General features: G+C 35.2%; 3 protein-coding genes across 15 annotated transcripts; 2 read left to right on the top strand and 1 right to left on the bottom strand.

Moving 5' to 3' along the window:
• Positions 1-1,215: 1,215 nt before the first annotated feature.
• LOC121787130 (WD repeat-containing protein 48-like) lies at positions 1,216-12,073 on the bottom strand. Of its 4 annotated transcripts, none has more exons than XM_042185764.1 (20): positions 11,828-12,073; positions 11,493-11,542; positions 9,890-9,999; positions 9,320-9,478; positions 8,901-8,966; positions 8,719-8,808; positions 8,330-8,632; positions 8,048-8,145; positions 7,351-7,386; positions 7,105-7,225; positions 6,782-7,018; positions 6,030-6,125; positions 5,847-5,912; positions 5,678-5,716; positions 5,474-5,608; positions 4,746-5,107; positions 4,161-4,254; positions 3,249-3,440; positions 2,646-2,784; positions 1,216-1,638 (listed from the first exon to the last, which is right to left on the bottom strand). In XM_042185764.1, exons 3-19 carry the CDS (start codon positions 9,986-9,988, stop codon positions 2,686-2,688), a joined length of 2,292 nt encoding a protein of 763 aa, XP_042041698.1. In that variant the 5' UTR covers positions 9,989-9,999; positions 11,493-11,542; positions 11,828-12,073; the 3' UTR covers positions 1,216-1,638; positions 2,646-2,685. The 4 variants fall into 4 exon arrangements, with proteins under 4 accessions (XP_042041698.1, XP_042041696.1, XP_042041699.1 ...); XM_042185762.1 differs by having other exon boundaries at positions 11,498-11,542; XM_042185765.1 differs by having other exon boundaries at positions 9,890-9,996; positions 11,498-11,542.
• Positions 12,074-15,361: 3,288 nt separating this feature from the next.
• Positions 15,362-17,038, top strand: LOC121787434 (cyclin-dependent kinase inhibitor 6-like). Of its 2 annotated transcripts, XM_042186152.1 has the most exons (5): positions 15,362-15,990; positions 16,151-16,215; positions 16,455-16,625; positions 16,708-16,825; positions 16,956-17,038. In XM_042186152.1, the coding sequence occupies exons 1-4, from the start codon at positions 15,739-15,741 to the stop codon at positions 16,784-16,786; spliced, it is 567 nt and encodes a 188-aa protein (XP_042042086.1). In that variant the 5' UTR covers positions 15,362-15,738; the 3' UTR covers positions 16,787-16,825; positions 16,956-17,038. The 2 variants fall into 2 exon arrangements, with proteins under 2 accessions (XP_042042086.1, XP_042042084.1); XM_042186150.1 differs by having other exon boundaries at positions 15,364-15,990; positions 16,708-17,038.
• A 233-nt stretch (positions 17,039-17,271) lies between these two features.
• LOC121787433 (remorin 1.4-like) lies at positions 17,272-23,890 on the top strand. Of its 9 annotated transcripts, XM_042186144.1 has the most exons (6): positions 18,896-21,465; positions 21,565-21,709; positions 21,804-22,112; positions 22,898-23,213; positions 23,297-23,378; positions 23,488-23,890. In XM_042186144.1, exons 3-6 carry the CDS (start codon positions 21,824-21,826, stop codon positions 23,674-23,676), a joined length of 876 nt encoding a protein of 291 aa, XP_042042078.1. In that variant the 5' UTR covers positions 18,896-21,465; positions 21,565-21,709; positions 21,804-21,823; the 3' UTR covers positions 23,677-23,890. The 9 variants fall into 9 exon arrangements, with proteins under 9 accessions (XP_042042075.1, XP_042042083.1, XP_042042078.1 ...); XM_042186141.1 differs by lacking the exons at positions 18,896-21,465; positions 21,565-21,709 and adding an exon at positions 17,272-17,401 and having other exon boundaries at positions 21,818-22,112; XM_042186149.1 differs by lacking the exons at positions 18,896-21,465; positions 21,565-21,709 and adding an exon at positions 17,285-17,401.
• The last annotated feature ends 2,700 nt before the right edge of the window (positions 23,891-26,590 follow it).

Genomic DNA, 26,590 nt, shown 5'->3' with positions numbered 1-26,590 from the left:
AATGCCCTCCGAGGTACTCCAGTCGTCGTCGGGTCTCATTTTTTTCAGTGAGAAAGGTTGGGAGTGAAATATTGGTGTGTGGGGAAAGTGAGAAATGGGAGAGAATTGTTGGTGTGGGAAATGGAAGAGAAATGGGGGTTTAAATAGATAAAAATTTTGAAAAAAAAAAGGAAAACGCGTTGCATCGTCCGCGTGACCCACAGGGGCGGACGATGTGTGTTCCAATGCCATCGTCCGCGGACAATGTATAAGGTGCGGACGATGCATCGGGCATCGTCCGCATGGCTACAACGGCGGACGATAGCCCGCCCGACTGTGGATGCTATCTTAATACTAGATTTTATCCAAATTTATACTGTATTTTTTTATTAAGAATTGAACTGTTAATTTTTTATAGGAGTATTTGGATCGTTCACTAATAGTTTGGTTATAGATAGTCATATGTAAAATCTCAATGTATCAATGAAAATTTATCGATAATAGCTTTCCAATGGTATCCATAGTGTCGGGTGTTGATAACCGAAAGTGGTAGAAAAGCTACCGTGCATGTGTCGTGTGTGTTAAGATTTATGATACTTCAGACAGGTAGTGAGAGATTTATAGTGGTATGCAGACAACTCCCCTACATGAGATGTCACGTTCCTAATTCAATTGTATGAGGTCTTAGGTTAACGTCTCCTACATGTCACGTTCTTCATTCATATTTCAACACTTGCAAATTTTGAACACACTGTTATACTATGCTTACACCAACTTCGCCAAATATGCTTTGATGGCTACATTTTGTTCTTCACTTTCCAACCCACCCCCTCAAGTGAAGTGATGAGGTTACCTAGCAAACTTTCAAACAACTTTGGCAAGAAATATACCAGTCAAGATATATTCAAGTTGATCATCTCATCTAATGTACTCATGTACTATGATAATTCTACAATCCCTACTTCCACAATTTCTTTAATAATATGTCTATCTATCTCAATATATTTAATTGGTTCGATTATGTTGAATCAGGCTCTCGAAACTTTTCATTTTTTGTTCCGTATATTTATCAACAAAAGTTGAACTAGATTATTCCAACTAGAAGCTTGACACAAACTAAAAACATACTACTAATATTTTCTTTTGCTTATATATCTGCATTTCCAGGCGACTTAATTTGTCTTCAGAAACTAAATTCAGCAACGACAGTCAAACCTGAACAGATTACAAGTGAAGTTTAAGTTTATCTATCAACTTACCAATTAAATAGGTGTAACTGAAATTGGTGTAGCTTTTTATTTTTTCAACAAAATCTATTGACCTTCACTGCTTCACAACAGTAGTTTTTCTTAATACAAATCCCTCTTTGGGTAAAATAACCCGTTGAAAAATTCTCAAATATTTCCACAAGCTTTAAGCTCCCGGCATGTCTGCAAGTTACCACATAATCAAAAGGCAAAACCCATCCACGCCGGTGCCCAAAAAGGAAGATAATCAAGCGTCGCAACACAAGAGATTCAGTTCAGAGAGCACTCTGCACAGTTTTGATGAGATCTCCTCCCTCCAGCAACTGCTTCGTTTTTCCAAGATTCGGTGATATGTTACATTTCCAGCTTCTGAAGATGGACAACTTTCTGAGTATTTACATGCACAAGCAACCTGTCAATCATAGTGAGAAGAAGTTGCCGATAAATGATCTTGCAACGAACTCTAACAGACGAAACCAGATACAAGTTGATGAGTCACATACACCACTGCAAAGATGTTCACAATACAAGAAATCAAGCATTGCAAGGAAAACCACAAAGACTAAATGTTTGATTGTCAATTTAGCAATCTCTCAGCTTTCAACTTGACATGCTGCTAAAATTTAAGTCTATTCCCTCTGTGTACATTGTTGGAAGAACTAGTCATATTCACAAAAATAACAATGTATAGCCTAGTAGCTTTTTTCCTTAAAAGGTTGGCAACTTAGGGTCATATAAGATTGATGAATGGAATGAGCCAAAATTTCATGCTACTTGATATATTTTGAAGTAGAAAGTATGTGAATTAATATGGTTAAAGTCATGTGTCTGCACGCACATGCACAAGCATAGACACCTGATCTAGCGGTGAATTAAATGACTTGTTGAATCACATAACCATTTCAGTGTGATGCATACTATATTTTCCCTTTTCTCAAGAAAAAAACTTTCATTATAAAATTGAAAAGAAGAAATTACAAATAGATGAAAAAAATCTTCTTCTGTTAAAAACATGTTCAAATACTAGAAAAAGTTAATAAAACTTCAAGGAAGTTACACCAGCAATGAATTCGCGGATGGGATTCCTAGAATTCCAAAAGCATCATATTCTTAAGGTAAACCCCTAAGATTAGCATAATGGACCATCAAGGAATCAATCATTATATTTGGATTGGACCATAGGGGATTATTTCAATTGAAATAAACAATGTTGGATTATTCCAACAGTTCTTGCCTTTTGAATTTCTGTTGATACATCAGTTAGAATTTTGAGATTCCAATAGTTGGTTATGATATACCTCTTTTTCATTCACACTCAATTGGAGTATGTCATGGCAGCATTGGCATTTGGCAGCTTGTAACCTATCCTAAATTTGATTAGAATCCATTTTACATCAAACTCACATATAAGATATTTACCTTAGGCGAGGAATGTAGCATCATCTGCCAAATCAATTCATCACCTTCCCTGCACAATTCTGTAGTTAAGGATAACGTCTTCAGATTTCTTCCATATGTAAGCCCGGACAGTGGCCAAGCTCATATCTGGAGGTAAAACCTAGAGCATCACTAGAGAAGTTAACATGGGAGAAAACGAAAACCTCATGCTTCATCCATATGGAAATGTACCATGAAATACACTCCAATAATATTCATATAATAAGAGAGATCTGTCAATAAAAAGGACTGGAAAAGTAGAATTTGAATGTGAACAGAAAACTGCAAGTAGAGGTGCTAATCTATGGGCCATAAAGACATCAACATAAATAATCAAAAGCTTACCATCTTTCAACTATCAGGCCTTTGAAATATCAAAATCATAATATTGCAAGTTCAGGAGCAGTGATGCATGCAAGAACAGCCTTTCAAGTTTAAAATTTTCAATAGATCCTTTCCAAACATAATGCACCGTAAGCTTTTCTTCCGCAAAAAAAATATTAATTACTTTTAGGTATTGAATCAAGAAGGTATAGCTTTTCAGATGTGAGTCAGTTACTCTCGCATAAAAAGTAAACTACTTGCCTGGTTATTGCAAAGAATCTCAATAGAAGGCCTAAGTTTTTGCCAAGGTTTCAGCCCAGATCGTAGAGATCCATCTCCTACAACTGGATGTGAAATCTGACCTCCAGGTGCATTCGGAGCAAAAGTTCCATCACCATTCAGATTATCCATTGGCTTGTCAAGAAGCATCTTTTCTAACACATAGTTGACAACCTATACAAACAAAAGGTAAGGAAACAGTAAACTATAAGATGAGCCAGTATAACATTTTCTATTTGGGATCCAGAAGAAGAAAATTAAGCAATGAGGCTGACTAAACTTATTTACATGCCACTGCTACTGCATTAAGATTCCTTCACCTAGAACCTGTTATTCTGTTAAACATTAAAAAATTTTCTTTGGGGCAATTGAATACTTAATTGAGCGTCTTAAGAGGTTTGTCTAAAAACCAAGAGGCAGAACGTTCAAACGTCACATAGTGGGTGGTCTTTAACTGCCAGATTATATTACCAGCATAATTTTAATATTAGTGTACACATAATGCATCAATTTCCAAGTAATTGTGGACAAAAATATCGAAACTATTGGAAGACAATAATTGCTAGATTCATATAAATCACTAACTAGGAAACTAGCATAATATTCTCATTTTCTATTGCAAGCATTAAGTCACTAAGACACTAACTGAGATAGATATGCATGGTCAAAATTAGAAGTCTATTTTTGTTTCATCTATTATATGGACAATACTATTGACTTTATTGGAAGACAATAATTGCTAGGTTCATGGCAATCACCAACTAGCATAAAATTTTCATTTTTATTGCAAAACATGTCTGCACGGTCAAAATCTAGATGTATATTTTAGTTTCATTTAAAAAATCAAAATTACTCAAGAGACTACCCTTTAAGGTATCAAGTAGAAATTTTTACCTTGTGTATTCTCAAAATGCGAGGAGCACTTAGTTTCCCTTGTGTGAGGACTTGTACATTAGAACCTTCACATGGATGCAGATAGAAGCTACATCTGCAACAGCAACAAAAAATACATGGAATTCATACAACAAGAGAGCTGAGACAAGCAAAATATATTTGCAAATGACTTGCTCAAAATCTTATAAAGACATTCCAAATAAGGACAAATCAAGTTCAAGATTGCTCTATCCCATTCTAGGGTCGAGTGAAGACAAAACCACCTTCATCAAGCAAACACAAAAGTTTGGCAAGCAGGGCTCACAAGTCATCTGCTCAAGTGCATGAATGAGTCCTCGAGACCTAACAATATTACCAAGGCCAGCATCTTTGAACAATTTATTAGGTTCTAAGATAGTAAGTTCACAACAATCAGGATAAGTTTTCATGACCAATGGCATGCAGATTCAGACAGTTAAGTGATAGTGGCCATTTTTAACAGACTTCTGACCTTGCATAAAACAACATTATACAAAATAAGTTCCTAGCAGCAGGCTCGAGAAATGGGCAACAACCAATTTAAACAGACAAGAGGATTGACATTACTTGGTATTTTCCCTTGGAGGAAGGCGATTATTCAGCACACAATCAAGAACCCACCAAGGCAAGTCTTTCTCATCTTCAGTTCCATCTAAGTCAGTAATTTTCTTTCTCCAGGGCCCCCCATGAGAGCCTTCAGTAACAATGGAAGGAGGGGAAGCTGATAAAAATTCGAAGGGTAGATAAACAGCAGAGTCATTCTCTGAATTCCCATCTCCTTCTATTCGGGTTAGAGTTAAAGTTTTCGTAGACATTTCCTTTCCTGAGGGAATTTCTCCGTTAGCTGTCGCTTGAGATCCAAATCTCTGCCTTCTTTTAGTCAACCAATGTGCCAAAAGCCCTTTGAGGGTTTCTCTTGCCAAATTGACCTACATATTATTAACAAAGGACGATTCAACTTAGTTTCCAACAGTAACAACTAAGAATATAGAAAGCTTGTACATGTATATCAATTCATCATTGCAATGAAAAGAAAAGTATCATAAGGATCTTATTATCAAGAAAGGGTGATCCAAGGGAAAAAATAAGCCTGAGAAAAGCTTTATGGTTCATGGAATGCTATAGAATCAGATAAAATAAGCCCAGAGAAAAAAAGTTTTGTATTTTGAAGTCAGTCATAGCTAAAACAAAAGGTTAGCAGGAAAAATATCAGTAGATATCTTTATGGTTCAGTGGGAGTAGGGATCAAGAAATGACATATATACATAGATATGTTTGTGAGCATGAGAAAATACCTTGTCATCCTCCGGTTTCCCAGCAATCCCTAGATCTGCAGAGTACATCTCAGCAGAAAAACATTGCGGTGTGTCCAAGTGGACAGACAGACTCCCAAGCCTTGTATCTACTGTGAACCATGTCGGAACATTCACCTGAATAGGGCTGGTTAATAAGTCAAAATGGACATGAAAACATGGGAAATCGAGACAAGAAGTACATACCATCTCAAACAATTCCTCTTTCTTCTTCTCAAATGAAACCTGAAAAACCAAAACAAACAAATTCAGATAACATGGAACTGGAAAATACCATAAGTACTTACAAACTCCCACCAGATCCCACTGAAACTGCTAATGTAAGAAAGTTATTAGGTTCATGCACATCACTGACCTCTCCATAATTTTCAGTAACCAAACCTCTTGTGATTTCCCACAACTTTACTGTACCAGCAGTGTCCTTGAAAACGTAAAATTGAACTACCAATTTAGATAACTGAATCAACAAGATGAGCAATAGATGTAGGGAAACTGCAACAGCAAGTTGAGGGTAACAAAGGAATCAGCATCAATTTACCTTTGTCAGGACATGTCTTTTATTATTTAAAATCTCATGGTGCACTATAGCCGAAGTTCCACAAATGGTGAGAGACGGTTCCCTATAAACAGGAACCTACAGAAACTTAAATAGTCAATTGCTTACTTCGCAAACCTATTTTACTAAATTTGCACAAGAATCTACAACAATAAAACTATTACTAAAACCTTGATTACACACAGATCATGAATTATATTAGGAATTTTCTTTGCCGGTTGGTACATAGACAACATATACAACTCAGTGAATCACCATGATTACTAATTTCTCCTTTATTCTAAAAATTTTGATTATTAACAGTTCAATATGGAGCTACTATTACCACATATAAACTGTGTCGGAATAACTAAAAAGCAAAAGGATTGTTAAGTAAAATTTCAACCTTCACTTCTGCTTTTCCCAACATGAAGTGAAAAATATATAAACCCATTATTTCCCTCCAGAATATTTTGCTTTCTATCCCCATAAGTTATTAGAGTTCTCCAAACATTTTGCATATATCATTTCCCAGAATTCTTCTCCTAAAACATCCGAAGTATTTTACTAAGTAACCTATCATTATCCAACTATACAGAAAACGTTCCAGTTGCAATTTCCCTCTGCAAATTTGTAAAATAAAAATCTGAAGGAAAATTGTTGCCACTTAAATAGAAATATGCATCCAACTAATTCTTATGTTGACACTAAGCTGAGAACTGTTACTAAGAGAAGAACATAAATAAAAGACTCACAGGTGTAGAACCTTCCAGTGAAACCCTAGCCCTTGAAAATGACAAGTTGCCAGCTAAAAATGAGCCACCTCTTTGGAATACTTTAAGGGGATTATGTGCTTCTGCAGGCCATCTATGTACAGAAGAATCAGTTGTGGAAACCCATATACCATCACCATGCAGTTCCAATTGCAATATAGGATGTTCTTTTGAACATACTAATACGCTTTCTCTTGTTGCCAAATCAGTTAAATACAACTACAGAAAGAGGTAAAGTTATAAACAAAAGCAACACAATATGGGGTGGCTCGTATATATATAATGCTAAAGTTAGCCACACTCACAGAAAGGTCCCTCCCACCACTATAAACATGACTAAATGATGGAGTAGCGGCTAGTGCCCAGACAGAATCTGTGTGCACAGCATAGGAATGAATGCATCGCTGTTGAGCAAGATCCCACAACCTGTGAAGTTTTCAGTAAATCAAAGAATGAACATTAAGAAACGCATGGTCATACCATGGTTAATAATGACACTAGTTTCATTAATGATGCTTCCAGTAGTAGGTAAATGCAAAGATAGCACATACCTGATCATAGAATCAGAGGAGCCGGATAAGCAATACCTGCAAATCAACAGAGGTGATATGCATTATACATTTCAACATTTGAAATGTAATCAGAGGTCACAGTAATAGCAGGTTACTAGAAGTTCAATAATTCGAATCAAGTTGGCGCACCTTGTGTTGTTTCCTATTGCGACAAACAAAAAAGAATCTAATGGGAGAAATATTTGTTAAACAAATATTTTGGCTTTACTAGTGTCTGGATTTCATGCATCACTACTTTTCATGACAGCAAAAGACCAACATTCTAGTTATGGAAGAGTGCCAAAAGAAAAAAACAAGAACTTCAACTTAACTAGGTCCTAAAATAACACTTTGGATTTTGAAAAGAAGGCTAACATCATATGAGCAAGTTTCATGTTTTCTTACAACACTTAGCAGAACTATCATCCCACTAGGATGGAAATATTAAATATAGATTCCAAGAGTAAATACTCGCCCTTACTACTTTTACTAACACAAGTACACAACTTGATTACCAGCTTTGACCTAAACATGAATTTCAAGGGCAAGTATGCTACAACTTAAGCTGGGTACCCACACCAATTTAAGCGTAATTACCAAAATTGGCGCAATTAATGTTTGCCAGTATAGATATTTGCCACAAGACTGATATCACAGAACCCTGAAAGTATGCTCAACGGAGGCCCCCTAAACTAACCTGCCTGTAGAATCCAATAACAGCGCCCTTATGTTATCTGTATGTCCTCTTAGTTTCATGGTTTTAGAACCTGTCCTCAGGTCCCAAACACGCACAACCTAAGAATTTCATCACACAATATGTATCAATTAGAAAACTGTTGGTCAAATAATAGATTAGAATGTCATCTGACATCAACAGCTCTGGGGAAATGAAAAGAAGCATCATTTGATCGATCTTTCCCATGAGACGAATTAAAAACTATATATTGATCAAAATACCAGACATACAACCAGAGCTCACCTTCTCAGTTCCACCAGAAACAAGAAGTGTTCCCCGGTCATTTGTTGCCAATGCATAAACTGACTCTTTATGGCCTTTTGCAGCAATGGGAACATAGCCTTGAGATTGGGTGGCGTGCACAGATATGTTATTACTTGAGTTGATAGGACGAAGACTAGTACTCGGCAAAGACCCCAAACCATTAGTACTAGTTGAACAATCATCTGCATTTGTATCATTTGATTTGGAAACGGGATTCAGTGAAGCTTCCAGATCCCATATAAAAACCTCGCCACCAAGGCCTCCAGAGGCAAAGACATTGCTCTAAGCATAATAGAGAAGAATCATAAACTTATGCCTGGCACAATATCATATTCTTAGAATCTTAATGTATTTGGCAGAAAGACTACATTTTTCTCTGCTGCCGCCAGGCAAGTGACATAGTCAGAGTGTTGATGAAACGTCCTCGCACATATTCCATCAGACAAGCAATTCCATACCTAATATTAGCACCATATAAAAAATAAATTGATAAATTCATCTTTATTAAGAAAGAGAACATCATCATGAAATAAATGCAGACTACATGCACCTTAACAGTGCTATCAGATGAGCAAGAGACCAATGTGTTACTAGCTGTCAGAACTGCATCATTGACCTGCCACACCAACAAAAAGCTCCAAAATAAACTTCTAAGAAGGTCATATAATGCATTAAGTCATGGACCCAAAATATCAAGCAACAGCAAAATGATAGTCTATAAATCTATATTTTGCTTGACAAACCAGTTCAATATGAGCTAATTGCAGAAATGGGCTTCTTAAACTTGGTATGGAATGAGGATACAAATCTATTGTACAAAGTTAGACCAACTTGATGGGGCCACATATGGAAGTGACTAGTGATATTGGGAGAAGATATCATAGACCTATATTAGCTTCTCTGCATAACCATTACAAAATAGGAAAATGGTAAACAATAGACTTAACCAAAAATGAAAGAAACTTGTACCCAATCAACGTGAGACTCAAATGTAGCAGAGAAAGTAGCGGAATCTTCTGATAATGTCCATCTCTTCAATGTGCCATCACGACTACCAGTGAAGAGATACTCACTACCTTCTTGTTCTGTAGATTTCGATAAAGCCAAGCAGTTTATGCCTGCACAGTGCTGCAAATAGAAAATGTGATAGATGTTACTTATATAGTCAACATCACTGAAGTAAACCAAATACTATATTACATAGAAGTGGTATAATTTTTAATTTATTAATAGTATTCCCTGTTATATATTCATTTTTGGCAGAAAAAAACTCTATTATATTCCTCATCAACATTTCTTAGCCTTGTAACAAGATGATATCACAAGGAGTACACTTTGATAAAGGGCCAAAAGACACAGAGGAAACAGAGTCTGGTCATATATCATCATCCAAAGCATGTATAAGCACCAAACCTTATGTGTGCAGTTCGCAGTTACAGTGAAAAACCCATAAAACAGAAGTTTGATAGACCGGCTATTCTTCTCTTATCAACGACAATGCAAGGGGCAGAATTTTATCTGAACTAAAGTGAGTATTACCTTTGTATCATCTGCATCATTTAATACATATGTTAACCTCTTTTCCTTGCGAGTACGAACTGAATTGGATGTGTTTCCTGAGCTGCCAACGCGATGCATCGCTGAAACTTCTGAAGACATCATAAATAGTGTTGCCACTTTCGCTTGATAATTTGATACAATTGAAATTCTACTACCATATTAGACTAATAACAAGATAGGCTAGTGGCATTTTAAACACAGGAATTAGAGACTAACAAGGAATTGCTTGCTTTTCATAGCTAATTACACTTTGAAATGATCAATACATAATATGTTAATTGAAAAATACTGCAAAAATAGGAAGTACAATTTCCCCCGTAAACCAACTTGCAGATTATAGTAACTAACATTATTACATTATTACTTTATATTGACAAACTATTAATATATTCATATATCATCTTCATCTCCAATAGGTGCTAAAATATTACCCCCTCTGTCCAACTTGACTTGGCTTGTATTCCTTTTCTGGTTGTCCCACTTGACTTGGTCCGTTTCATTTTCGGGCAATCACTTGCACAACATTCAATAATTGGGCCACACACTTTTAAACTACCATCTTACTCTCTTAAGCAACCACCAGCCCATGCTGCTGAGCATAAGCTCTAGAAGAGTATTAAGTTTCTTGTTGTGGTTTATTGGAACTTTGGAACTTCTATTTTTATCTTTTGGACTTATTTCACGAGAGATTGATAGCATTCATATACAGAAAATGAAGAATGACTAGGAACAGAGAAAAATTGTAAGGTGTTATTCTAAAATCAAACACTCAAACCATCCCCGCAATGTATTCAACTTCCAAGGAAATAACATTAAATCACTCAAACCCTTGACAGGCTATTTCTGAGTCTGATTGATCCAGCTAAGTTTTGTTGAATATAGTTAAGAACTTAAGAACCCGATAAATACCATGGATACTCCATTCACAAATTTCTTTTGATTTTCTGATTGAGAATGAAAACAAAATAAAACCTTTAAATTTACTATGAAAAGGAACTTTGTCTAAGTAGGATAATGCAACCTGCATGGCTTATTGACTGTTACATTTAGCATCTTATAGCAAGAAACATATACCGACACTGCCACTAGAGATAAGGAGCCTACATAGTACTAGTTCTTACATAAGCTTCAATTGCCATTTACTTGCTCCAAGAAAATTAATAGTAAGAATCATAGTAGTAACAATAAAAACAACAAGAATAACAAAAATAATAATGCCAATAGAGAAATAAACAAAAGGATAGGCATTCACATTTTTATAGGTTAAATATTTTAATTTTAACGTTTCTATAGAGGTTAAAAAGTGCTTCAATTTCCCTTGTTTTGGTTACAAAGTTCGCTACAATCAGGCAACCCAAAAAAATGAAGGTTCAACTAATTACACTTGCAATGGAAAGAACAAAGAAGGGAACTAATCCTTAATGGGGTAATAAACGATTCATGCTCATTATTCAATAATATTTAATGAATAATTATCACCACGCAATAAATTATAGCAATGGTCTCTAAACCTTTTAAGTAAATGTAACTTCCAGGATCAAAAATGAGAATATCATATACATAAAACGGCAAATTAAATTACCTTACCTGTGAATGACGGTTGAGTGAGCCAAGTGAAAGAGAGCCAGAGTGCTGAAAATTAAGAAGGAAAAAAACGCACTAAGACCATTGAAGACACTGATCATTTAAAGTCAGAGGAAACTCCAATCTAGCAGCCAGTTTACAACGATTTAAAGTGAACAATCATTACAGAGAAGCACATAGCATTCGCAGAGACTAAACAAAAGGCAGGAAACACAAATAAGAGAAAATGAAAAAAGACCTAAAGAAAAACTGTCCGGCAAAACGATCGCAATTGAACAGACTGAGGAAAAACTCGAAATAACACAAAAATCGAACTGATAAAGAAAGAATTGCCTGTTCTGTTGGTTTAGGCGGCGGAATTTCCAAGTAGATAAGGAGTCAGCGCAGGCAGATTCGTCGGCCGCGAGGTCCAAGATGGCAGAGAAACAGGTGAAATAAAAGGAAGCACGGATAGTTCGAGCTCGGTAAAAGAAACGAGGTACGGCGGTTGGAAGGGGCTGAGGCGGCGGAGGACGACGACGGGGTACAAGGGGGACGGAGAGTGGATGGGGACGAAATTCTGAAGATGAAAGCCAAAAAAATCCCAATTTTGTTTCCAACAATTTTTAATAAATTTTTCAAAACAAAAAAAATTAATTTAATTAATACTTTAGATATAATAACTAATTTATGAATTCCATATACAGTCAACATGTGGAAAATTGTTATAGCGTTTTAATATATTGCTTAATCTCCTTAGGAGTATATGTTTTGTTTTAATATAGTTTTAGTTTTAATTTGTTGTTACTACTGTAATTTGGAAGCTTAAAAGGAATTTATATATTGGAAAACCATGTTTGTGTACTACTAGTATTTACTTAAGATAAATGATAGGGATCTAGACTTATATTATTCGGTAAACGTAAAGGAGTTGATCATTTTATTATCATTTAGCTTATTTTATGCTTAATTATTACAATTGTAGGATTTGATTTACTTTTTACAGTTGTTAGGATTTGATTTGTTGTTAATATTTATTTTATTTTTTTATATACTTTTTAATATCTCTACATATATAAATATATGAAAAATATTTAATTAAAATTAAAAATGAAGATATAGAATACATATTATTCTCACGGGTGTTAAACGCCTCCCCTAGCACTTCAACTCTAACCTAAGGTTTTGTTTCTTTTTCTCACAAAAGTCACATCAATTTCACTCTTTTTGACACAAATATTAGCCTATTAAGGATTAATATGAGATTAATTCCTATCAACAAGCCACCTCATTATCTCTATATTTAACTTACACTCCAAGAAAAATCGTATTCCAATTGTTATTTTTAAAGTCACTTGACTCACTTCTATGTGGATTATGATTTTTTTTTTCATTGGTAAACATCATGCTTTTGAAATTGGTTAAGTTTGGGGTTTGTAAGTCCATAGGAAAGACTTTGAGGTTATGACATTGCTAAATAGTTATACCCAATTCTGATTCATTTTTGTGGTTATAAGTGCATTGTTTATATGGTATGTGTCAATTATTTACACAACTGAAAACAAGCTACAAAAACCGTGTTGAAATGTTAAATAATACTCCCTCCGTCCCCCAATTTGGGTCACTCTTTTCCATTTCGGGCCGTCCCCGAATAAGAGTCACTCTTCTCACTTACCATTTTTGGACATCAAAATTACCCTTTATTACACAAAAAGTCAAAAGGGTCCAACATTTCACTACCTAACTCCATTTATTACACCACACATTTAAACTTTTCCTTAAAATTCGTGTCGAGCCAAAGAGTGACTCAAATTGGGGGACGGAGGGAGTAACTACAAAAACTCAGTACCATGTTGCATATATCGTAAACACACTACTAAATGCATTCCTATTAACAAAAGAATGATTTAGTTAGAGACTATTGTAGCTTTAACCATTATTGTTTTTAGGCCGTCTTAGATACTCCAAAACTCTCTTACTAGTCCCTCTTGAACTTCTATGTTTTGTTGAAGTGTGTCATTCCTAATATATAATTATCATAGTATATCACTGAAAAGGGAAGAAACAATCGTTTAATGTTTCTGGTGAATGTTCTTACAAATGACATAGCCATATTTTCATCCAATTACATACTCCCTTGGTCCCAAAAAATATGCACTTTGGGGACGACACGAGTTTAATGTAAAATTAGTAAAGTAAGAGAGAGGTAGAGAGAAAAAGTAATTAAAGTATTGTTAGTGGAGAATGAGTCTCATCTCATTAGATAGAAAAGACTTTCCAAAACTAGAAATTGCATATTCTCGTGGGACGGACTAAAAAGAAAATAGTGCATATTCTTGTAGGACGGAGGGAGTATACAAGTGATGGATATCTTTTAGATATGAGATTTAAGAAAATGAATTATTTTTTACTAACATGAAAATTGATCACTTATAATAAGACAATTAAAAAATAAGTATCAATTATTCACAATGGGATTGAGAAAATACTATTGTCCATATGTATTTTTGACCAAAATACATATGAACAACCGATGGTGTAAGGGAATGAGGTGATTCTCGAATAAAACCCAGCTATGAAATGGGCTAATTTTGAAAGTGTTATTAACTTGGTACAAACCGATCCCAATTTAATTAAGATTAGGACGAAAATAATAGATCCTTTAAATAAAACTACTAATTTGTTTTAGATTGCCAACTCAGTTTACACCTCATATTCAATAATAAGTCAGAAGTAAGAATCCGTCGCTCGTGGAAAATTAACACCCAAGACAATGTCCATAATATTACTCCATTTAGTTCGAAGTTAGTAGAATTGTTTTTGAATTTGTGGAATATTAGGCGTCAATAACCATACTTTAATATAATAAATTAAATGTAAAATTTATTTATATATTTTTTGTGGTGGATCTTGCAGCCAGCCATATCCAAGTCCAACAAACATTACCCAGTCATGAAAACCCGACAAATGGAATTGTAGTTTACAGTTTATTACTTTAAGCTATGAAAAAAATGATTCACATGAAGGAAGTTAGGACGGCTAGATTAGGTATATAGACGGATATCTTTTTATCATTGGGATATATTTGGCAAAAAATTACAAAACGGTGTATGAAACTTTACACTAAATTGAAATCTCAATTTATATATGGAACTCATACACACTCCCATCTCTTAAAAATAGTACTATCCTTTTTCTTTTTTATTTTTACACTAAAATGAATTCATTTTTATTTTTTATAAACTTTTCACAACACATTACCCCTCATCATGTATTCATCTTATTTACAATTTATGAGATTGGAACTTCCACAAAATAACTAAACACTCTCATTTTTTATTCTCTTGACTTTAATTATTTTTTCTTTTAAAAAAAAATTAAAACTCACGTGAGTGCCACTTTAAAGAGATTTAGGCAATATAATTGTATAAGAATAATTTGTAAAGATTTTGACATGAATTCCGATCTGGTACGCTAATCCATTAGGCTTACCTATTCTATTAAATTCAAGGATATATTTGCACAAACTAAAAAGATTTTTTCTACCATATATCTTCCAAAAAGATAAGTTAATTACGACGATTCATTCATCAACAAACGGTAGACCTTACCTCATCCATATCATATCCATTATGTGTTCCATAATTACGTGATAAATTATGTTTATGGTTTAACCGCAGTAATTATGTTATACCGTAAAATACAAAACGTCATTATACGAAGGACTAACAGCCCCTGAGTCACGCGGAAAATACTGGATAAACTGGAAAAGTTGCACACGTGTCGCGCGTATAGAGGGTAGCTCGCGAGTCACAACGGGGCAACGTGTTCATGCTAGATCTATGTAACGGGAGACCCCATTCATTCCGTCCATCGCCGTTAAAGCCCCCAATCACAATCTTAACACCTTTCAACGGAATTCTGTGCCCATCATAAGCATCTCTATCATCATCATCATCACCATCACCACTACTACCATTTTCTCATTATATATAAAAAAAAAGTTCTCTCTACAGAAAAGAATTTATGCAACAGAAAAAGCGCGGTAAAAAGCAGATCGTTTTGCAGTCTGAAACGGTACTCGTACGTGCGCTGGGAGGGGGAATATTAGTAATATCTGAAATTAGTGAGCTGCGAGGGTTCACTTTCTTAGCAATCAATTGTGGCGTAGAGAGAGTAGGCTATTAATAGGAGTTGAAGATAGTCTGGAGAATTCTCGCATGGGAAGGTTCTCTTGAAACTGGTAGGAATTGGAGAGATCAGACATGGAAAGCGCGGCAGCGGCGGGGGAGAGAAAGAGGAAGGTTTATTTAGGTGAATCGGAGTTATCGGCGTCTTCAATTCATCTGAAGGCTCCGCGGTTGGATGACGTGGCGTCGGCAAATTCAGCTTCGCCGGCGAGTTCAGGAGATTTATCTTGCGAGACAGTCGGAGGAGACGATGCCTTTGCGTCTTGTTGCACAAGTAACGGATCCGGTGATCTGACTAAGGAGACATCGAAATTCGTAGATCTGGAGGTACATATACATGTATATGCGTATATTAAAGCTGAATGGAATTTAATTTCAATGATTCTATTCTCACGCTATTCAAAATTTGCTGATACCGGAATTAATATGCTCATATCGCTTTAATTGTTCATGATGCGACATTTGAATTTTGAATTCCGTTTTATAGGACAATGAGGCGACTGTGGAGTTCCTCACGACTTCTGCTGGTGATTCGTTGGATTGCCGAGAGAGGTGAATTCTCTCTCTTTTTTGTTTACTTTTACAAAAAAATTGAATTAAATGGGATAATTCTCCACTTCTCCTCCAAACCGTTCCTTTAATTCAAAATTTTGAAAATCCGCAAAAACAGTGATCCGCAACGGCACCGTTTTCGAATTGTATGATCTGATCTATTCCGAAATCCTCAACGTCTCTCCCTCTCATATTTCCATGCCATACTTTGAAGATATGACGAATTCCTATTTTATCAGAAGCGAAACGACGCCGGTGAGAGAGGCTCGAGGTGAGTCAGGCGAGCTGGAGTCGATACGTGAACCAGATCCTCGCCGTCATTCTGCAGAGACGAAAATTCCATCAGAAGCTGAGCTCGAGGAATTCTTTGCCGCGGCTGAGAAGAACATCCAGCAAAAATTCATTGACAAGTAACTCTCTCTCTCTCTAAAAGCATCAGCATCAATTGCTCATAGTAGTTTACAATCTTAAACGTGCGTACGGATTTTGTAGGTACAACTATGACATTGTGAAGGACCAGCCCCTTGAGGGGCGGTACGAATGGGTCCTTGTTCCAGTGAGGCCAGAATAACCAACAACATCATGTTCTTCCACTAATTTCAATCTGAAGGTTTAGGTTTGCTTAATTTCTTGCTCAGATCGTACAGCTACCTGTTCAATCTCTATCTCTTCCGTAGAGAAGAAGTATCAAAGTTTTATTTCCGTTATTTTTTCTGAGTAGTATAAGCTTATCTCTGCAGTCGAATGGAAATTCACTCACTTCTGGGGAAAAATTTGAATATTCAACCACTTCAATAAATGCGCTTTCTTTCAGATTTTGGTATCCTTGTTTGTTCCATCAATTTCTTCTTTCTATATTTGCAGTTATTTCTTGACTGCAATTCTCTGCTGCTTGTGACAATACTATTCATAGATTTTACCATATAACTATAAATGCAGTTAATTTTCCAATTTCACCAACCAATTTGTATGTCTTCCTCAAACTGAATTTTAGACTTTCTCTCTCCCCTTATTTCCTTTACCTTTTGGTGTAAAAAACCTACCACTCACTTTACACACAGACACATGAGTAAGCTTTACTTTTCCAATATGGCTGCGGTTGTTGAATGTGAAATTTTCCAACGGAAGAAGTGCAGCTGCGAGGTTGTGGATGGCCTAAAGCTGATCCGACTCCATGTGGCTCAAGGTGAGTGTGTTCTTGATTTTGAATCACTCCCTTTCTCTAACACCCCACTTAGGAGCATCACAAAGTACAACAAATCAAGTGATGCTATTATTACTTGCATTCTTTTGATGTTTCACCACATTGTGTGTTTGTGTATTATATCTATACAAAGAAAGAAAGAGAGAGGGGGGGGGGGATTAGGACAGTGTTACTTTTACACAAAAGGAAAGGGAACAGGAGCGGCTGGTACGGAGGAGTGGTGGTCCATGGTTTCCTATAGTAAATTGGATGCATGAACTTGAAAGAGAAGGTGACAAAAGTGGTAGGCCAACCCCTCTTACCCTATATGGCTAGTGAGTTACGTTTTGATTCCCTGTGTTTTAACTTTGAGAGAACTTTATTATTTATGCACCCAACAAGATGCATTAGCCGCATATATATTCTCCCTCTCAAGAAAAACCAAACAGATCCAGATCATTTTTTCATTTTTACTTCTACCCATATCTTATCAGTAGTTGCAATATCAATATCATTCCACATAATTATTTATTACTCCTACTTTTAAATTTTCAATCTGCACGTTTTAACCCTCTCCCGTCTCCCCGCACTTTTTTGCACTCGATTAAAGAACGTTTTTGGTTGGATTTTATTTTATACTTAAACTTCTATTTCACTTTTTTCACATGTTTTATAGGACGAATATTTTTTCTTGGATGGAATGAAAAAAATATTTATAGCAGCCTTTTTGCCCTCATTTTTTTATTTATGATAATACCATCATATAGTATTTGATGTGATGGCATTTTTTGGACCACATATATTTTTCACCACTATAGATAGAGAAGATGAAGAGCACTGATATGAGATGCTAACAAATTTCTATTTTGTTTTATAACCGAAAAGAAAAGATTCTTAAGAATTTGAAAAGACCCTCAAATAGTTGATAGAGTTAGCAGTGTAAATTCCATGTATTTAAATCCAAATCGACAACCAAAGAAATCACTATATGAGTGGAATAATTTACATTTGAATTCATTGTTAATGCTGAAAAGTTAGAGTATAGTAGCATTGGGATTTGTAAGTGGAATATGTCTTGATCACATGTTGTGAGAGTGAGTGACAATGATTAGGAAAGAGGGAGCACATGCCTGAAGATTCGGGGCATCTTCTTGATTGATTTGGGTGGTAATGCTGAAGAGGATGTAATTATTACATCCAATGATGCCTTTTTCTGTGTTTAAAATTGGAATAACATTTAGTAGTATTATTCAAAAGTCAACTTTTGAAATATCATAAAATATCAAATTTTGATTCTATGCATTTTACTCTTTCTAATAAAGAAAACGCCTATTGTTCTTTTGTTTAATCTCTATTCAACTTAGAAGTAGTGTACAAAAGAAGTTATGATGCAAACTTACGATATAAACACATGCAAAGACCACATTTTTGTTACTTACTCCCCCTCCCTATGTCCATCGATAAATCGCATCATTTGTCATTTTTATCTGTCCACTAATAAATATCTCATTTATTTTTTTATTATTTTTAGTAATGGAACATGCATTTCACTAATTTTATCTAACTCATATTTCGTTATAAAACTACCATATAGAAGTACGGCTCGCCTTTCACTATCTTTTCCGATTCAGTTTCTATTACATTTGTTAAAAACCGAGCCTCTTGTAGATGGATGGGGGAGTAGATTAGAACATTAATGATAAGCGATGCGTATTTTTTTGGGAGTCTCGTCTAAATTGAGTTATTTCCTCTTTTAGCAAAAACAACACATTTATTAAGTAAATTTTACTCTATTTTAATTTATTCTCTGTTATTTCTTTACTTCATTCTTTCTCCTACTTTATTATATCCCATTTTACTTTTCAAACATCATTTTCTTAAATCTCGTGCTCAAAAGAAACGTCTCGTTTGTGACAAGATGGATGAAATAGTATTTAGCTATAAAAAATATAGTTTCAGTGAAAATTTATTTATTCTTGGAGTTTATTTAAAGTCCAGTCAATAACAAAATTATATTTATATATTATGTGGTTGTTCGGTTCATGAGACTAAATAGTAGGAAGATACAATATGAGATAAGATAGGATGTGTCTTGTCTAAGATAGAATTAGTATTGGATTTATAAATATTGTTTGGTTGACAAATTATGTGTAAGATATTTTAGTATAATGTTTGGTAGGTAATAATATTTATCTTGTTTTAATATATTATTAAAAATTGATTAATTATAATTATATTTTATTAAATTATGAATCAAATTTAATTTATTTATTTAATTTAGTAATTAGCTAATTATTAATTCTAAATTCGCTGATAAAAAATATGGAGGAAAAACTCAAAACCATAAAAATAGAATGAAATTGGATTACTGCAATACAGAACATAAAAGCATAAATATAGCGCCCGCAAGGGCGTAGCTCAGTTGGCAACGGAGTGGCAAATTTTGCTGCAATAAATATAGCACAAACATTAGTACTCCTACTTATTTAATTTTATTTAACTTTCAAATCCTACTCCAACACCATTCCCCAAACATACATATTTAATTTCATTTAATTACCATTTATCACGACTACCCATTTCCCCAAGATTTTCATAGCCCTTCTTCACATACTAGGAAACAACAATCCACACCCATAGAATGAATCGTTAAAAAAGTCCGACTGCATAGGGCGGTGCACGGCGGGCGTGGAGCAGATGTGAGAGAGATGCGACAATTTTAGTCGCAGGGTGAATTGTCGTGGGATTAGGGTGAAAAACAATCAGTCGAGACGGGCCATGATAAAGGAGACGCGGGCAGAGTGATAACTCTGTCGTAGTAACCGAATGTCGGACAATTCCAGTGACTGAGATTGAGTCGGGGTGAGTATCGGCAACCGAACGGGCACTATGCAAATAAATTGTGTGTTGAAGCACTACAAAAAAGCGGGACTTAGCGAGCACATATTACCAAGCATTGCAATTGCTCAATCACCAAACACCTTCTGAGAGACTAATAGACAAGTGTTCATATCGGCAACAACTTAGCAAGCAAGAAAATTTTTCAGAGTATACCAATGACAATGACGTGATGCTCGGTAATTCTCGTACTTATCGGGAACTTACCAAGCCACAAGTTCTCTCATCACATTAATATAAATATATTATTTTCTCTCATCACTCAACACACAAAATAAATCTTCTAAAATCTCGTGTCATTACTCAAGTGTGTCATCTATTATGGAAGGAGAGAGTATTTGCTTTTCATCCACCTAACTCCTCTCACATTATGCCATTTTGCTATTCGACTTTGTAATGCCCTCATTATAATTTATAAGCCACAACCCATTTTCGGTCTTATAACTTATTTCACCAATTTTATCGTTTTTAATTTCTTTTTTAACTTATTTCACCGCATGTCTAAGTTAGTAGTATAGCATAAACATGAAATATTACCTCTTCAAAGAAGATGCTACGTCGATTGTTGTACCCGAAATACTTTGACTCCATGCCTTGTCAAGCTCCAATGCTAGCTGATATCCATCATGCAGCCATGAAAAGTTGGTCATAACCTGATGATGGACTTGTGAAAAAGGTCAAGAAAATACTGAGCTAATTGAATACCTCAATCGACATCTTGGCCCAAGTTTGGCTGCATAGAATGCACTGAACCCGGGCCTCATTTTTCACTATCAATATTCTATTTATTTTTTTTAATTTCTTATTTTATTAATTTTATGTTAGAACTCATCTTTTCCAAATTTTATAGTCGGAGGGATGAGGTATTAGATTAAGAGATGTATATGTAGATAAGACTGAAATAATATTTTATTAAAATTTGAATGACATTTGTGTTGGACAATGGTTATGGAATAGCCTTACTAATCCCACTCTCTTTTCAGATAACACCTATGGATATCATGGAACCGACTGTTTTGTCAACATTCTACTATTCTATTTCCCACTTATTTAAATTTTTAAATACTCCTCTTTGAGTACTCTTCATTTAATTTATCCCTGCTATAGTTTATTAAAGCAGTCGACATCGAAAAATTCGAGAAGAAAGACAAAGCTGAGAACTCGAGTATGTATGTGTTTTTAGCCAATCCAAATTAATTTCACGAAAAGCCAACTTCTTATTTTACTCGTTTATTACTCATTTATATTTGTGTTTTTTCTGGTGGTAGTGTATGTAGCTGGAAATAAAAGGATGGGCTTTCTTTAAAATGAACTACTGTCCAACCATTTCGATGGATGTCATTTCCTCTGTCGATATATTCAAGAAGCTACCATTTTATTGATATCTTCACCATTTATTCATTAATTGCGCATGTATTTTATTGTTCCTCAAATTCAACGTGTGATCGTTTTCTTTATCGCAATAGTATTAAATATAAATACTACTATTATTTGGTCTTATTGTTAGATGTCTCTTAATAGAAAGAAATGAAGCGAAATTCGAAAACGGTCAGATTCTCCGGCGAATACGGCGGCGGAATGCCGACGTCGTGGAGCTCGGAGAGAGTAGCGAATCCTATTAATGTTAGGAGGCATGTTGGTGGTGCTGCATTGATGCCTTTCAACAGTTTGAGGGCGCTGCCTTCGAAATGGGACGATGCTGAGCGTTGGATCACGAGCCCGGTTTCGAGCTATGGGGCCTCGGCTCAAGTTCCGCGGCGGCCCAAAGCCAAGAGTGGGCCCATGGGGCCCACTGATGGTGTGATTCTGCCTCATGGTACTAGTCAATTTGGTTAACTTTTACCTTAAATGATTATATGGATAAATAAATAAAATTCAGAGTTAATCAATGATTTACTATGATGAATTGAGATATTTTGAATTTGCTACTTTCTTAATTTCTTCACATGCTTGATTATACTCCGACCTTGATTGAAAGACACATTTTGACTAAGAACGAGTTTTCAGAAATTGTTTGTTTTTATAAAAGAAATGGGTGAAGAAAGTTAATAGAATGTGTATATTAATTTCATAGTAGAATGTAGGTAACGAGTTAGTGAGGTTGAGGTCTACGTACTTCTGAAAAGAAAAGGAAAAAGTGTCTTATAATTATGGACGTCCCAAAATATAAAACGTGTCAAATTTTTATGCACGGAGGGAGTATTTCACTAAATTTGGGGGGGGGGGGGAAATGTATCTTGTAATTGTAATATTTTTCAAATGTGAGTATCCAATGATGTTCTAATCCACTCATTTGCACATTTAGTAACTACTCTATTAAAAGTGCTAATGCATATCTAGACCAATCCTCAATGTGAAAGCTTTCCACATGTTTTGGTGTGGAGTGGATGTCATTGAATGATTAACTTCAATGTGAAGGAATGAAGAAGCTAATTTGAAGTGCAATTAATTCCAAGTAAAATCTAGCTTTTCAAATCAACCTTTAGTGTTCACTTAAAAGTAGTACAAGTCCTTGTTGTATTGTGAACTCTCTGTATTTCACTGCATTCATTCAGCCTCTGCTTGAACATCATCTCTCAGTTTGTTGAACTGAATGAGCAGATGAAAAACCCGATGGCGCTGCAAAGGAGGAGTCTCCGATTTCAGATGTTAAACATAAGGACATGAAAACTCAGATCAACCATGATGGGAATGTGAGGCTCTCCTTCTCTGCATCACCTGCCTTAGGTCCGGCTTCATTGCATCAGAACGACGTTCCTGCTTCTAAAGACGAAGTTCGAGATGTTCAGGTTGACAAAGGCATGGCTACAGCCGGGCAGTCCAAGAAGCAAGAAGTAATAAAGGTGAAGGACTTGATTCATATCCAAAACATGCCTTCACATTGGAATGCTGCAGAGGATTCAAAAGAGATATCAAAGTATGTCTAATGATTTCAATGATTCAAAAAATATTTACATGCCTTTTTCAATTGTATGTCATGTGCTACCTATAATCATATAGGTTGCAAAGAGACGAAGCGAAAATCACTGCTTGGGAGAACTTGCAGAAGGCGAAACCGGAGGCAGCAGTTCGGGAACTTGAGGTTTGTGTAGTACTAATGTTAAGGGCCGATCACATCTAATACACGAAGTAACGCTCAATTATGTTCGAGTGTTTTAAGTAACCTCTTGTGATTTTTTTTATCTCTTCAGATGAAACTAGAGAAGAAGAAATCAGCATCCACGGACAAAATCATGAACAAGCTGAGAGCCTCGGAGATGGAAGCTCAAGCCATGAGAAACTTGTTGTCGGAGAAGGACGCACCAAAAGCTCGAACGTCGCGGTCTCGTGGAGGATTTGGAGTCTCTAAATACAACTGCTTTCTTTGGCGTAGGAATTAGTTTGTTGCAACTTGCAAGATCTTCTCAAACTTAATTAGCTCTTTAAGCCAAAATGATATACATATATAGCAGCCTTGAGGTTAGTGAGCTGAAATTGTTTCTATTTTGTGTACAATAATAGTTCTATTTGACAGCAAAGTTGAGCCACATTGCATTTGATATCCAATATATGAATGCTTTAGGGAATAAAAAACTTGAATTGTCATTCAACAGAGAATTCGAAGTTGATGTTTTTGTGGTTTTCCCACTTCCTATGTTTATTCTTAATATAGGAGATCCTACATAATGCACAATGATATGAACCTTCAGAGTTAAACATTTCCGTAAAAAAATTATTAGAGATCCCTGAACTTTAGTACTTTGGATGAGGTGTTTTTTGCACTTTTTCTAAAACCTTTTTTCGGACAAAATAGCCCATGAGCCACTTGAGGGCATTTCAATTCATATACTACATCCTCCGTCCATAACAAAATAGTTGCATTTTAAAGGGAGAACTTTCTCTCATATTTTCAAGATCTGCAAGAATAGTCTCATTTCGTCATTTTAGGGTTTCACGAAAAATAGATTACTTCAAATATACAAACTGTGTCTTATATTTTATCCATTTTTTCTCGTTCTATCTCTTTATAAACCTCTTTATTTCTCTTACTACCTTCGTCCCAACTAATTTAATACTACAAAACTTTTGGACAATGAGATTAAGAAATTATATTAAAATGTATGTTGGAAAGATAAAGAGAGAATAAAGTAGGTGATGAAATAAAGTAAGATTGATTGGATGTTTTGTGTTTTGTCAAAAAAGGAACTTTGTTGGGACATCTAAAAAGGGAATACGACTCAACTTAGTTAGGACGGAGAGGTACTTTATTTACTTTTTTTTCATCTCTTTTATTTTACCAATTTTTCATTAAAATTTATGCAAGTTACAAATAAGATTATTTTTCGTGCAAAGAGGAAATAAGAGTATTACTCCTATTTTTTACTCTATCTCACCTGATATTAATTAATAATTATTGTTACGTACTGTACTCATTTATTGTTCTTCGTCACTTTTCAATATTTTCCTCAAACTTAGCACTTTTTTATTATTTTTCCTTTCTATCTTTCTCTTTGCAGGAGTAGCATGGGTGGAAAAAAATATCGAAATATTGTCCTTACTACACTGAAAATATACCAAGAATATTGATTTTTCAATATACCGCAATTTTCGGTACGGTATAATACCATACCGAAAACTTTCAATAACAGTATCAATTTTTCTAACCGTGGTTTACCGAATATTTGGTATATACCATAGAGTCAGTATACCGAATCCTTTGTGCATACAGAAAAATCGGTATATGTTGAAATATTATACTCCCTCCGTTCCATAGTAGTGGAGACATTTCTTTCCGTCACGAAGATTAAGAAAAATTGTGTTAAATGAGTTAAGTAAAAGAAGAATAAAGTAGGAAGTGAAAAAAGTAGAGAGATGAAGAGAGAATAAAGTAAGAGAGAGTAAAGTAGAAGAAATGTGTTGACATTTACTAAAAAGAGAAATGACTTCACTACTATTGAACGCACCAAAATAGCAAAATGACTCTACTATTATGGAACAAAAGGAGTATAAATTTTAAAATAAAATTAAAAAGAAAAAATCTTCAAAAATCCTACTTTTAAATATTTTGTGTATAAAATAGATTTTTTTCTGTAATGGTATTACGGTATACTGCAGTAACGGTTAGGTAACGGTATAAAAAATTAACCACGTCGAATTTTTGATATACCGGATTACGGTATAACAAAAATTCGTTATGGTATCAGTATGATATTTTGTCATACTGTAGTTTTCAGAACGGTATGTAGTATGACAATTTTGGTACGGTATACCGTACCAACCACCCTATAGAGGAGTACTAATGGACTAAAATTTTCTTCTTTCTTTCTACAAGCTTTATATATCTCTTTTTGTTTAAATACTTTAATTAATTTTTCTCTCTATCTTTCTCTTACTTTCCCAATTTTACATTAAGATCGTGCCGAATTCAAAGTGCATATTCTTTAGGGACAGAAGGAGTATAACCTAATTTAATCTTGCACTATTTACGAGTATATAGGTACTAAAACACTGTAATATTTTTATTAACTAAAAATTCAAAGCATCTTAACCTAAACTGTTAAATATAAAGCTTTTGTGTTACAGATAAGATTTATAATACTTTACTTCTTTAATTTTAACGCTTTTTTATTAATAACTTCAACTTTAACAAAATAAAATTAATATCGTAATTGCAAGAATGGATTATAGGTGGCTGATTTTTTAATACCAAAACTTTGGCTGATTTTTAGTTAGTTGCAGAATTAAAGAATGAGCTCCAATTTGGTTTGAATTATTGACTGGGTTCATTGATTTCGGCATTTTGGAGCGACCTTGAGATGTGGACACTCCAGCCAAAATCTCTGTTGAAGCCCACTATTAGAGCATCTCCAATGGCGGCGTCGGCACTGACACACCGATTTTTCACGGACGCCGGTGCTGACGCCGAACCATTGTAGCCGGCGTCAGCGAAATCGGCATGCCCACGCCGATTCTCACGCCGATCCGCACGGCGCCATTATAGCCCCGGATCGGCGTCATACCGACGTCAGATTTTTATTTTTTTTTTATTTTTCGAAACACTATACATACGCGATTTGGACGTCATTTTCATTCGCACCACTTGTTTTAACGAGTACTCTCTCTATCTTAATTTCTGTACAAGATCAACAACGAGAAATGAGTAATGCCGGTGGTAGTGGTGGTGGCCGTGGTGGGGATGCTGATGAGTACGAGCGTATGATGAACGAAGAGCTAGATACCTATACGAGCCGTGAGGTTGATCGATGGCTGCAGAGTTATATGCAGCCAGCGGTACCTCGCCCACGACCAGTTGTC

The sequence above is a fragment of the Salvia splendens genome, chromosome 22 (assembly GCF_004379255.2).
Source record: "Salvia splendens isolate huo1 chromosome 22, SspV2, whole genome shotgun sequence".
Lineage (NCBI taxonomy): Eukaryota > Viridiplantae > Streptophyta > Magnoliopsida > Lamiales > Lamiaceae > Salvia > Salvia splendens.
Note: the sequence above shows the minus strand (reverse complement) of the source record. Positions and strands in the feature narration are given on the sequence as shown.